Raw genomic sequence first — 13,245 nt, 5'->3', positions numbered from 1 at the left:
GCTCAAGTCTTTACTAGCAGCTATCAGCATAGCAAATTACCATTGTTTGATCGCACTGGAATATTATACGTGTAGAGTAGCGTTGCTTATCTTTACACATATCACCATTCAAGTAAGTAATGCTAAGTGACCCATCAGTAGCAGCCTGTGGATTTATCTGAATGACTCCAAGGTTCTTGCTTTTATCAGCATATTTCACACAGGATCCTATGGCACCACCTACAGGAAAGTAAAAGAAAACTTTAGTTTAGTACAAAGCTCTGACAGCTAGTTACCTTTATTGATCATAAGACAAAATAATGCACTAGTTTGAAGAGAGCTTCAAGCACTCAGAATGGTTCAAATACCCAAAGCACAACACAGCAGATGCATTTTTATGAATGCAGAGACATTGTTTGCCTAAAGGCTTTGAAATAGAAAGTCACAGTCCTGCATTCACTGGAATTTTTAAAACTGTACTGATCTGTTACTTAGATTAAAAAAACTTGCTAGAAATTCAGAATTCATTCAGATAAGAGGCATCAACTTTTAGCTTGCCTTTTTAAAAGAAAAGTCAAGATACTTGTAAATACTGCTCTTAAAACATTTACCCCAAATGCCTTCCTACAAATCTCAGTGCAAGAGCCCTGTTTAGTATCAAGACTGCTCTCAGTCTGAGAGCTCTGTAGTACTTTTACAGCCTTGCACAGACTTAGGTGAGGTATGTCAAGTTCAGCAACTTAACAGGCAGGATTTAAGTCATCTTTTTTAAATAACTCTGCATAGAAGGTCTGGCATGAGAACTCAGGAAGTCGAGTAGTGTTGGCCACTTGGCTTACCAGGGCATCCAGGCACAAAAGGCAAAGGCTTGCAAACATTCAAGAAAAACGTTCGCTTCTTCGCATTCTTTGAAGTATCTATAGCAACCCATGGTTCATTCTCTTTGCTCAGATCACTTAAGTCATACTCATTACCAGCAGCATCTGGAAGAGATGAGGCACATACAGTAAAAACTGGAAGACCTGCTAAGATAGGTGCAACAGCACTGAGTTTCAGACAATACATTTCACTGACAAATCCAGATAATTCAAAGGGTTGCTCAGAATCATATTGGATACCCACTGAGAAAGGGTACTGCTTGCATGAAGAAGCAACTATACTAAATGAAAAAAAACAGAGTTCCCTTGATTATGAGCAGTTTAGTTACCACAAGTAGCTACTTTAATTCACAGCTTCATTTTTTCTGGAGACAATACAAAATTAACCCATTTTCTTCAGTTAGACTGAAGTGACACCTATTTTTCACATTAGCTTCCTTCCCCTTCAACCTGCTTCAAACAGATTAGTTCTCCCTCTCCACCTTTATGAAGATCTCAAGTACTGACTTACTCAGACCAGGCATCCTTAAATCTTTATCTAAATGGCCTCCTCCATAAAAGCCTGTGGTGATTAGTTAATCCTTCTAATAGTTACTGCACAGAGCCAACCTGAATCTCAGGTACATACTTACCTGTAACCTGGCAGTCTACAGGAGCAGGAGCACAGGCCAGAGCTGTGTGAAACTCAAAGAAAGTATCATGAATGTTCAGCCTACTGTTGATCTCTTCACGCACAAACTTAAGCTCTCCAGGATACGAATCATTACAAATGAAAGTCACCGTGAACGTGTCTGATTTTCCTGTAAAACAAACACTTAGCTTCAACTTCAATTTAATATTCCCCAGTGAAGCAGCAGCAGGTAACACTTGACTTTAAGATTTTCTAACAGCTTCCTGTTAAACTGCTTCAAGGGCAACACTACCTTCTGTTTTTACATTTTCTGAATGACAAAAAAAAACCCACCGTCTTTAGATAACTGTCCTAAAATTCATAGCAGTCACTGGTAACATTGCAAAATAGAGAATAGAACACAGACGCATTCTAAAGAGCGTAATTACATTCACTGAACTGTACTTCCCACGTCTTTGACAGATTTATGGAAACAGAAAGCCTATAAAACATCAAATCCATTGTACCAGTAACTCCTAGATTACATCACACAAGGAGCAGTTCTTTAAGTTGTGTAATAACTAGAGAACAAAGAATACTGATGCTTTTTAAGCAACACATAATTATGGGCTTCTCCACAGCCCATAAGTACTAATAGGGAGAATATTTGTCATTATTGTATCCTAAAGTAAACAAAATGGTAGAAGCTCTCACAGTGAAATACATGGTAGCTCAAGCACTTTCATGGCTGTGAAAAATAACATAACCATAGTAATCTGTACAGAGATCAACATTTCAGCAGCATCTTAACCCTAAACACTATCCTGAAAAAAAACATTTAAGGTGCTCTATACCTCCCTCAAGACTCAGTTTCAGTACAGCTGGAGAGCTCGTACTTAGCTTACAGGTTTTACCTCTTCTCATTAGTCTTACTTGAGAAACAAACTAAAATTCACACGGCAGGTACACGAGGTACTAGAGTGCTTGTTCAAGGAACTCCTAAGAACAGTGTAAGATACTTGAAAGGTCATTTTTCATTAAAATACCTTAAGCCTTGGTTTTGTGAATAATCTCTAAAGCAAAAATTTCACTTAAGATCAGAGCTCATTTTGCTTGCTTTCTCTATTTAACTACCTATTTCCCTTTCTAAGGGAAGGTATTTTCATCCACTCAGTAAGGGGAAAAACATCTTGCACTGTAGTTTGTCCATTTTCAGTTTTGAAGTGCACATTTACTTTTGAAAACTCAACTAAAATTATATAGCATGGTTTGATTTCTCACATGAGACGCTCATATGAGCTAAGCCGCTTAAGTTCTAGCATTAAACCCAGCATTAGTGATTAGAATTAAACCCATTAAACTTACACAAAGTGTGAAATGAAAACAGAAAGTACAATATTAGTGACAAACTGCACTGCACATTTCCTGAACTCACCTGATTCAACAAGAAGACGACCTCTGTAGGTAAGAGTTAGAAACCCTTCACTAGACAGATAAAGAGTTTTATCCAATTCTACCATCCTCACTGATGTCAGATTGTCCGCTTCACATCCAGCCGCTGGTTTTCCATTGATTTTACCACATTCTGGCATAGGCCCACAAATGTTTAGCTAGAATTTTTAAAAACATACAGGTGTACACAATGTTAACTGGTTCAGGAAAGTTAGACTCAAAAGTAGTCTTTCTGCATCAGTGAAATTCTCTTGTTAAAGCCTGATTTTTGAAGTTATATCATACTTCTTAAAACGCCCATCACTTTTGAACTGCAAGACAACTATCTACACAGGAGCAACACCCTCAGGATCCACAAATTCACCCGACTGGAAGAACAGGATGTGGATTTAGCTAGCCAAAAACCCTATGATACTATCTGTGGATAGCCTGAAACTAACAAGACATATAAAGCACATTAAGAAGACTGACATGGATAAACTGAATCACTCATAGGCTTACACTGCCCATTTTTTGCATTAGTAAATAAACCAGTACTATACAGCTGAGTATATAGCTAGCCATGCATAGCATAGAGGTGCCTCTACAGCGTGACTAGTTTTTAAGCTTTGCTATACAACGAAATATTATTTAAATACTATTTTGAATGATGAATCAATTTATCTTCTATTCTTCTCTTAAGTACAATGCCCTTCTGCCAACTTAAATCTCCTAAGAGGGTAAAGTAAAAGTTGTAACTCACTAAGTATGACCAGAAGAGAAAAAAAAAAAAAAAAAAAAGCAACAACAGAACCCATAAGCAACAGATTGTACAGTCAAAATCCTTACCAAGTAGGTCTTCCCAATGCCAGTGGTTGTATAGCCCTTCTCTGTAGCTAATGGCTGCAGATTGAACAAAAATCCACTGTCTGGATCTCGCACAGAGCAGGACTGTAGAAGAATTATAACAGTATTATTCTCTACCTCTGCAGTTTTTTTTTTGTTTAACATTCTATTTCTACCTTGCTCAGAGAGCCAAAGAAATGATTTGCACGTATATCTATCCTGTGAACCAAGCAGCAACTTAATTTGGACAATTAGATTACAGCTTTGGTAGTAGCAACTTTTTATTTAATCCTTTTGCACAGTTGTCTATTGACATCGGTCAAATGCCAGTAAGTGTAGTTTAATCCATGTTATTTATCGGGTTAGCTAGAGAAAACATTTTAATTGAAAGTAGTTGTACACTAATGTGATATTTTAAAACTTGTAAAACAGTAACTGTGTGGCTCATTGTACAAAGTGATACTAATTTGATTAGCTATACACAAACAAGAATAAAAGGATAATACTTAAAAAAGCTCTCAACTTTACTAGCAGCCTCAAATGTCCTCCAAGTTGCTCTTTAAGTGAGCTCTGGAACACTTTTATCCAAAGTTACATACTTTGTGCACGCTTCAAGAAAACAGTAAGATGGCACAAACTTCCACCATGATGAACTTATTTCACTGCAAGTTTTCTCCTAGAGTAATGAAAATGCAGCAAGTACTAGAAAAAACATACTCTGCCCTGGTGAGGCTATATTTGGACTGTTGGGCTCAGTTATAGGCAGCCCTGTTGAAAAAAAACTCCTAAAAGAAATCCAGTAGAGGACCACAAAGATAAGGGGCCTCAAACATTTCCCACATGAGGAAAGGCTGAGTAACCTGGGTCTGTTCAGCCTGGGGAAAAGAAGATTAGGAGGGGATCTGATAAACATTTATAAATATCTAAAGGAAGATGGGAGGCCAATGGATGAGGTCAGGTTCTTACCAGTGGTGTGTAGCACTAAAAGAAATGTAATGGCCTAGAACTACATAGGAAGCTCCATACTAACATGCAGAAGAACTTCTTTACAATAAGGGTGTCAGAGCACTGGAACAGGTTGCCCAGAGAGGTTGGGAAGTCTCCTTCTATGGAGACATCCAGTCCCCATATGATCGCTCCCCACCTGTGTGACCAATTATAGGCAACCTGCTTTAGCAGGAGGGTTGTACTTGATTTCTTGAGGTCCCTTCCAACTCCTGCAATTCTGTGAGACCACGAATTTTGGTTTTCTTACCTGAGAATCATCTTTTGTTTCCTTAACTGGACAAGCAGCTTCAGTTTCCCACAGGAATGTAACCACACATTCTTGAATAGATATAAACCGGGGGCTGCTATTCTGGAAATGAATTGCAGACAGAAGACCAGAATCAAGTAAAAAGTAACAGCCAAGACCTTCACACGTTTGTGAGATTCTGCTTTAAAAGCAGCCTACCAATGGCCCTCAGCCCTAGGGGGTTTGGGATATATGGTATAGTAGATTATAAACAAAAATCTAGCACTATAAAATACTGTTGGCTGACATAACCGAAATAACTTGATTTCAGTGCTTTCATACAAAACTGAAGTAGCTCATAACTGCTCTAAGCCCAGGGTTTTCACCGTCTCTCTTGGGAAGACCACTAAAGAGAATCAAAACTTGCAGATTCACAAGCTAACAGGTTAAGTCTTAGGCAAACTTCACTAGTGTCCCCGCTCACCAGTAGAGTCTGAACTTTAACATGTACACCTGTATCAGTAGAAGTTCTATAGAATTGAGCTCACGTAGAATCAAGCTGCAGAGATGCAGAAGCTCAGTCTAAAAATGCGCTTTCAAGATTCTTCCTCTTAAGAATGTTCTGCAATGTCTGTAACTATAACAGGTACTTTTTCATGCTAATTACACTAGTTTGAAACATCAGTTCCCCACAAGGGTTATTAGCTTTTAACTAGTTCTTGTTTATGATAAAATACTCAGTTTCAGAATCCAGTAAAATACATACCCAATTAAAGCAGAGATTCAAAAAAATAAAGGTAAGCCCTCAAGTTGCCTCCCTTAGTCACAAATCTTACATGCTATAAATTTTCAGGTAGCTTCTTGTTATGTGGTATTATGTGACAGAAAATCTACTATGATAAAACAACTGAATGATGATTTGTCCTTACAAGAGTGCCCCTGGAACACACAAAGTGAATGGTGGTGTTATAAGAAGTTCTCTCTCCATCAGCATTGATGCATACAGAGCCATTTGCATACGTTAGAAGAATGTGACCAAGTCTTTCAACTACCAGTTCTTTGCTGGCAACACCAAGATTACTGATAGATGTAACTTCATAGTAAGAATCCTAGAAATAAAGAAAACTGTCAGCAATTTTGTATTCAAAAGGATATTTCTTAAAATATCTAATGAAAAAAAATCAATAATCTTGCATACAGAAGGTACCCTCCATTGCATTCACAACTCAAACCTACAAATCTCTCAAATATGGAGCAGTAGAAAAAATACGTAGGTCCACATCTTTAAAACGTAAGTGCTACAAACCAGTTATTTTATGATAAGGTGCCTATTGTGCCTCAAAACAACTGCCCCATCACATCAGCTACACAGCTTAGAAGTTCAGGAAGCCCGATAATCTCATGTGGCAATAAATACAACGTAATCTGTACAGTTGTTTAAAACTATGCTGAAGCCATTCTTAGAGTTGACCTTGCATATGTGCATGATCAGCAAAGCTTAAAAGTCACTTTGCAAGTAGAACACTACCAGCATCCTTTTTCTCTCAGCAACTTCTGACTAACTTATTCAAAAGCCTAAACATTAAGAGCAGAGTGGCAAATGCTCCAATCCAAGCCTTATGCAAGACAATATCCAGAATAGAATGTTCCTAAAATAATGCTACTAGTCTTTGAGCCTGCAGCAGCATACATGACAAAGAACAGCCTGTCTGCTTTTAAAATAGAACAAAGGAAGAATCATATATACCCCAGATACCACTGTAATGTTGTAGCAAGGAGTCAAAATTCACGTGTTCATCCTGTAGACCCCTTTATTTTAATCACCTGGCAAATCACCTCTGAGCTGGGATGGATGGAAGGGCTACTCACATGATCATGCCGATATGCCATCTGACACACAGATGCTCGTCGGTCACATCCTGGAACAGCAAGTAGAGGTCGGCAGACATTTATGTAGTACTTTTTGCGCTCATTTGGTCCTGAATTATCCATGGCATACCAATTTTCACCTCTCTTCTCTGATCTTACTAAGCTGGGAAGAAAGAGAAAGTTTTATGTTAAGAATACATGTTATTGATTTTGCTTTATCAGTCTCAATAGAGACTGATAGTAAAATTAAAAAGTCAGCTTGTATCTTGGGAAATAAGTCAATACACTAGATTGAAATACCAACATTTCAGGATACTTACAGTTCACATTGTTACAACAGATGACTTTTCTAATGCTACCTATATACAAAGCCAACATAATGCAGTGCCAAGGTATAAGCCAGAACACAAACCTAGAACAGCTAAGCTTACACAGAGGCTCTTTCTTTTACCTTGACAAGTCATACTGGTCCATAGTGTTGGGATCTGTCACAATGCACTCCAGTGGCATTTCAGGACAGGCATATTCAGTGTACCATCTGAAGTTGTAGGTATAGTTGTCTTCTACCTAAAAAAAAAAAAAAAAAAAAGTCAATTGATGCTTTCATACAGACTACTACTTGAATCAAGGATACTCCTTTTTATGTTAAGCTCATTTCCCTTTAGTTTGGATGATATATTTTCTCAGATTGATTTGTGTTCTGTTTGTCTCCATGCTGATGCTGTCATTATTTCCCTGCTGTAACACCAGAAATACTTCAAAAAAATCCCACACCAGAAAAAACAGAACCAGAACAATATAACTGCTATGTTACTGCAGGACAGTCCCAGTACTTGTTACTTCTTCAGCTGAAAAGTATGTACATTTGTTCTTTTGACTAGAAACATAAGAGGATGGAAAGCACTTCTAACTACTAGAAACTAGAGAATAGCAAGGCAAGAGGACCCTGACACAGGTCAACAGCTTACTGTTCACTAAGCAAAACAGGTTTTACAGATACTGATAGATACACCAAGAGAACTAACTGCCTCCTTTATCAGCTTGCTTTATAGATGTGGGTATTTGCATCCATCAATCTCCATCCACAAATCTCTTCTGCAATAGCTTACAGTGATTATTACCAAGATCTACGGACAGAGAAACTTCCTTTTTTTCATACATAACTTCTTACCTGATATTCAGGCTGACCTACTCCAGCCTGACGATCACACAAGAAAGTTATAAGGGTAGATCGCTGTGTTTTCTTCTCGTTGTTATAAGCAGTACCATTTTTGTAGGTCAACTGAATCAGACCATCATAATACGAAAGTCTGGAATTAGGTAGTCCAAGACTCCAATACTGATCCTTTCTAAAAAAAAGAAAAAGCATAGGCTTTGGGACTGAACCAAATTAAAATTTAATTATTTTAAAGAGAAGTATTCCAAACAATAGGCACATAGGTATGTTTGTGGAAAATTCCATAAGACAAAAAGGATTAAGTTATATTGATTAGACAAAATGCACTAGGATAACTAGGATAAAGAGTGCAAACTTAAAACATGAATAGGTGACCTTTGGAAAGGAAACCATACCTTAATTAAGATATCTAACACACTAATCCTGCATTCTCTAAAGCAGTGACAGGAAATCCATATGTTCAAACTGCGTATTTTAAATATTAAGCTCAGTTTAGTTCCATGCAATTACCCAAGGACAGAAGATTTAGGATTGCACAACAGCAAGTCTTCCCACTTATTGACAACAATTACATTCACATGCTCTTAGCTCAAAGTCCAAGTTTGGTCTAGGAGACTTTCTTTACTCTAACTTAATGCTAGCTCTGTCAGATTTAGCTCATCTTCCCATGAAGTGTAGTTTTAGTGCCTGCAGTGAATTCTGCATAGCCTGAGTTGGAAGGATCCCACAAGGATCATTGAGTCTAACAACCAGCTTCCCATAAGACCACCCAAAAAAAAGTCATATCTGAAGGAGTAATGAACACTCTCAGTTTCAAAAGCTAAATGCAAGCAAGATCACATGTGCACTTTGCTTGAAATAGCTGGAAGCCTAACTACTGCGCTACCACATGCTATTTTACATGTTTTATATGCAAACTCCCTGAGTTCTAGTAAAGCAATAATAATTTTAAATGCAAATTGTTACCCAGACCACACATCACGCAACAGGAAATCTATTACAGGCAAGAGAATTAGTTACTCACCCTTGTGTTACCTGGCATGCTGCTGATTGTGTGCGACACAAATCATCAGGCAAACTGCCACAGATGTTTATGTAGAACAAATATTCTGCAGTGTTAACTGTGTAGTGCCCATTTTTCTTGGTCAGGGGTGATAAATCAAAAGAGAAGCCTAACAGGGAAGAAAAAGGAATGAGTTCAATTTTTTCCTGCCATCTGTCAGATCTCAGTTCTACTGGTTACACAGCCAGTTGTTACATACAGACATGATCACCATGAACGTCTCCATTCATGTAATTGTTCCAGAAAGGCATAAGTTCAAATACAAAACGTTTCCTACACAAAAAATTACTACAGTCAAATAACACCCACTCTCCCACATACACTAGCAGAGTATCAAAGCTCATGCTGTTTTCCATACATATGCAGTTAAAACGGCTGTGCTAAAGCATTAAAGGTACTTAGATTTGCACTGAACTCACTCCAGTTTTGCACAGCAGGAAGACTAAGTGTGATGACAATTTCTTTCCTCAAGACCTTTAAATGTAGCCAACACGTAGATAATTAACCTACCTGCCTGAGGATCAGAGACTTGACAGTTATCTCCTTCCGTTTTAGACAGGACACACGCAGCAGCAGTATACCAGTCAAAAGAAAATGAACATTCACCCTCAGACATCAAGATCGGAGCACTTTCTAGATCACCTGGTATCGTAAGAGCAATGTGTTAAACTGTACACAGTACAGTCAGAATAACTGAGTTTAAGGCTAGCAATAGACTCCTTCCCAACATCAGACTAGAGTTAATAGCTTAAGTGCCTCTCCTCTAAAAATGAGAACCACACAGAATCAGAAATGCTTTACACAAGTTCCTTGCACCCTGTTCCTCCTCGAGCTTAGCCAAGAAGAGGAAGATGGTACTCAGGAACAGACTGAACAGTATATCTCACACTTGCAGAGGAAGTTTCCTTTTGTTTGCAAAGCTGGAGCTTTGCTACAAAAGCAATAGCTTTATCAGGAACTAGGGCATGACCAGATGACCAGCATACTTGGAAAAGTTATCTTCCTCAGGCTGAAGTACAAAAATCCAAGATTCCTATTTCCCTCCTGGGCTATTACATGGAGATGAGCAATATTAAAAAGTCATGCAAATGCTTCAGTTTTCTATACACTACAAGCATTTTAGAGACAAAATATATTTACTAGAAAAGATTGTTAAAGTATACAACTGCATTTCAAAATCAAGTCTTTTCCACCAAGACAATCTGGAAATAGAAGGTGCCTTTTTCTATGGCTTCCAGGTGTTTCCTTTAAACGCTTATACTTACATTTTGTTTGATAGAATCTCAGCTTAAGAGATTGCTCAAGAGTCTTTAAAGAGTACTTATATAAAACATAAAAGCATATGTTACTATTATCCTGGCAAACAAGCCACATTTCTTCTCCTATTGTATACAAGAAAATTAGAAACGTACACTTTATTTAGTACTCATGCCTAGGAACACAAGATGACCTCCAGTTTAAGTGGATCAAAGAACAGGGCCTTACCTGGTCTGCATATAAGAGTGATGACAGTTTTGATTTTTTTGTTAACACCACAGCTACCTCCATTTGAATAGGTAAGTTGAATATTTTCTCCAACTTTCTTAGGTGGAGAAACGAATGTTCCAAGATTCTTGCTGTTTTTCTCCTGATCTACAAAGACAAGAAAGTCACTTTTTCCCCCCCAGAAAGCATTTTACACTAAGAAAGTATTAGCCAGACAAATGGAAAGACTAAGTATAAAGCTGCAGGGCTTTTTTTGTTTTTTTGTTTATTTTTTTTTTGTTTTGTTTTGTTTTGTTTTTTTTTTTTAAACCTTCCCAAAACTATACTACAAATCATGGAAGAGAGCGTAATATTCTTTAGTTACAGAAAAGTCTACTAATATCATGTCTTCTACAGCCTTTAGAAGCACAATGAAAATACGCTCCCAACTTTTTTCCTCAAGCAACTGGAAACACTCAGAGCAGCTGCTTTACAGAGAATAGGCAAAACCTTCAGTGCCTTAAAGAAAAGCAAAAAAGGACTCACCTACAGAACAAATAGCAGCATCATCTGGGCAGCCAGAAGCTCCTCCTCTCTTCAGCACTTTATGGCAGACATTGATATAATAACGCTTCCGCCCTTCCTCTGAAAGATTACTGTCCACAGCTTCCCAGTTCTGGGCCGATTCTAAAATACAGTCATTGTGAACATGTCATCTAGTTTAATCTTTCCATCCTCTGCACCCTAGAAAGCCTTTTATCATATAGAGAAAAAAAAAATCAACCATCCCAATTGTCTTTAAATATACGTTTACTTTCCTAAGGTGCTCAATTAATTTGAGAAGGGATTGATGTGTCCCAGAAAAACACTAAGAAAAGTGAAATTTGATTACTGTTCAACTAAGGAATTACAATGACACATGGCATATAAATCCAGAACATAAGTAACTGAAAGCTAGTTTTCACTGCCATACCTGAACTGCGGACCAGAGGTGACAAATCGTAGTGCTTTTTCTTATCAGCAACTCTGCAAAGAAGATCTTCTCTTTCTTTAACACACGCATATTTTGTATGCCAAGTGAAAAAATAGGTGCAGTCCACTTCACCAGTAAACACAGGATTTCCTCTACCCTCATTACCTTAATATTGATAACAGATAAACAGAAGTAAGCTTTCCAGTGGGGGAAAGAGGAGAAAAGCAAGAACACTAGAAAATTAGCAAGGATAGAAAAATCACAGTTCCTGTGCAACAAGCTTTCTTAGCTAAGAGTTTATAGACAAAAAAAAAAAAAAAAAAAAAAAAATAGAAACCAGGCCCTTTCATGACTTAACATTCTTGACAACTGAGTGCAAATTAAAAATCAGTGCTACTGCACAGCACAAAACAATCCTGCCACACAGAATTAAGTGCTTACTCTAACAGTATTTTTTTTGCATCAACTGTGGCTCAAAGCATGCATTCTTTTTAACGCAAGGTCTACTAGCAAGCTCAAACTCAGAGCAGAGTGATCACAGCTCATCACACTCACCTGCTGTTTCATTGCACTCAAAGTTTATGACAGTCATTCTCTGAAAGCCGGAGCTACACGCATCCCCATTCGGATAAATTAAAGTGAGATCCCCATCAGAATATCTGAGTGAAAAGTCAGTTTTAGATAGAGACATAGGATCAAACACAGTCACACTGCTCTCCATGCAACAGAAACCATTTATAAAAAAAAAAAAAAAAAAAAACCACAACATTTCACTCTAGGAGGAATACAGTTGGTTGCTAATATTGGCATTCCTACTGCAATACAGGCTTCAAGTCATAGACTTTTGTCTACTTTTCATGAGATTTGTACACAGGTTCAAAAATACTCTAAAGTTCTAAAATAACTCCCAGCTTTAGTGGAATGTTTCTTCATATTAGTTTATTTCATGGCTGTTTTTGCAGGTGGAAGAAGTCATACTCTCTAGAGAATAGCTCCCACAGGTCAGCCACATGCATACGGACAGAATAGAAAATTACACCTACAAGAATTACTTCTGGTTTGCTATTATTCCAGTATGCCACTTGCGAATCCTGAAGTTCTTAAAAAAGAAAAACATGCTAAATTGCAGATTCCAGTAGTCTTGAGTACAATTAACTCATGCTCCTGCAAATGAGCTAGAGATGCTCTTTTGTTGACGACAACTTCTAAATATCAAACCCTAATGTCACACTGCATGCAAAACTTGAGAAGGGCAAAAAGAAGCACAGAGTTTGCAGCTCTGATAAAGTCAGTAAAGTTTCTTCCCCACCTTGGCAATATACCGTTAATGTTTTTATATACAACAGTGAGCAAAAATATTTGCATTCCATATCCAATATTTCTTACATGACAAATAAGGGCACCAAAGTAGGAAACAAAGATCAGTCATTCAGACAACTCAGCAGAGCTGAAGAGCCCAGCAAGGATTTTACACACCTTAGAGTCTGGTTCTCAAATCTTCCTGTCACCTTATTCTGGTTAGTCGAAGATTTTACTTGGCAAGCCGAAGCGTATCTTGTGCTGTCCTTGCAGTTACCTGCACCAGTTCTCCCACATACATTCAAGTAATAGTAATACTCCTCCTTATCATCTTTGGCTACATATGGTGTGACATAATCTAAATAATTAAGAAAAAAAGGAAAAATGTTCCAGACATTAAAAAAAATTTACTAGTCAGATAT

General features: G+C 37.7%; 1 protein-coding gene across 1 annotated transcript in view; it reads right to left on the bottom strand.

Moving 5' to 3' along the window:
- The window catches only part of IGF2R (insulin like growth factor 2 receptor), a 59,536-nt gene that overhangs the window by 22,175 nt on the left and 24,116 nt on the right, over positions 1-13,245 (bottom strand). The window contains exons 10-26 of the mRNA XM_042874693.1: positions 13,001-13,181; positions 12,080-12,183; positions 11,525-11,689; positions 11,098-11,238; positions 10,573-10,719; positions 9,598-9,729; positions 9,049-9,196; positions 8,019-8,196; positions 7,299-7,414; positions 6,848-7,010; positions 5,908-6,087; positions 5,000-5,101; positions 3,748-3,849; positions 2,903-3,077; positions 1,490-1,657; positions 819-962; positions 41-219 (exon numbers count right to left, since the gene is read on the bottom strand). Of these exons, the coding sequence (XP_042730627.1) occupies positions 41-219; positions 819-962; positions 1,490-1,657; positions 2,903-3,077; positions 3,748-3,849; positions 5,000-5,101; positions 5,908-6,087; positions 6,848-7,010; positions 7,299-7,414; positions 8,019-8,196; positions 9,049-9,196; positions 9,598-9,729; positions 10,573-10,719; positions 11,098-11,238; positions 11,525-11,689; positions 12,080-12,183; positions 13,001-13,181 (2,525 nt within the window). The remainder of the gene's footprint in view (positions 1-40; positions 220-818; positions 963-1,489; positions 1,658-2,902; positions 3,078-3,747; positions 3,850-4,999; positions 5,102-5,907; positions 6,088-6,847; positions 7,011-7,298; positions 7,415-8,018; positions 8,197-9,048; positions 9,197-9,597; positions 9,730-10,572; positions 10,720-11,097; positions 11,239-11,524; positions 11,690-12,079; positions 12,184-13,000; positions 13,182-13,245) is intronic.

Source organism: Lagopus leucura, unplaced genomic scaffold (assembly GCF_019238085.1).
Source record: "Lagopus leucura isolate 7727_CA_CO unplaced genomic scaffold, USGS_WTPT01 Super-Scaffold_73, whole genome shotgun sequence".
NCBI classification, from domain to species: domain Eukaryota; kingdom Metazoa; phylum Chordata; class Aves; order Galliformes; family Phasianidae; genus Lagopus; species Lagopus leucura.
Note: the sequence above shows the minus strand (reverse complement) of the source record. Positions and strands in the feature narration are given on the sequence as shown.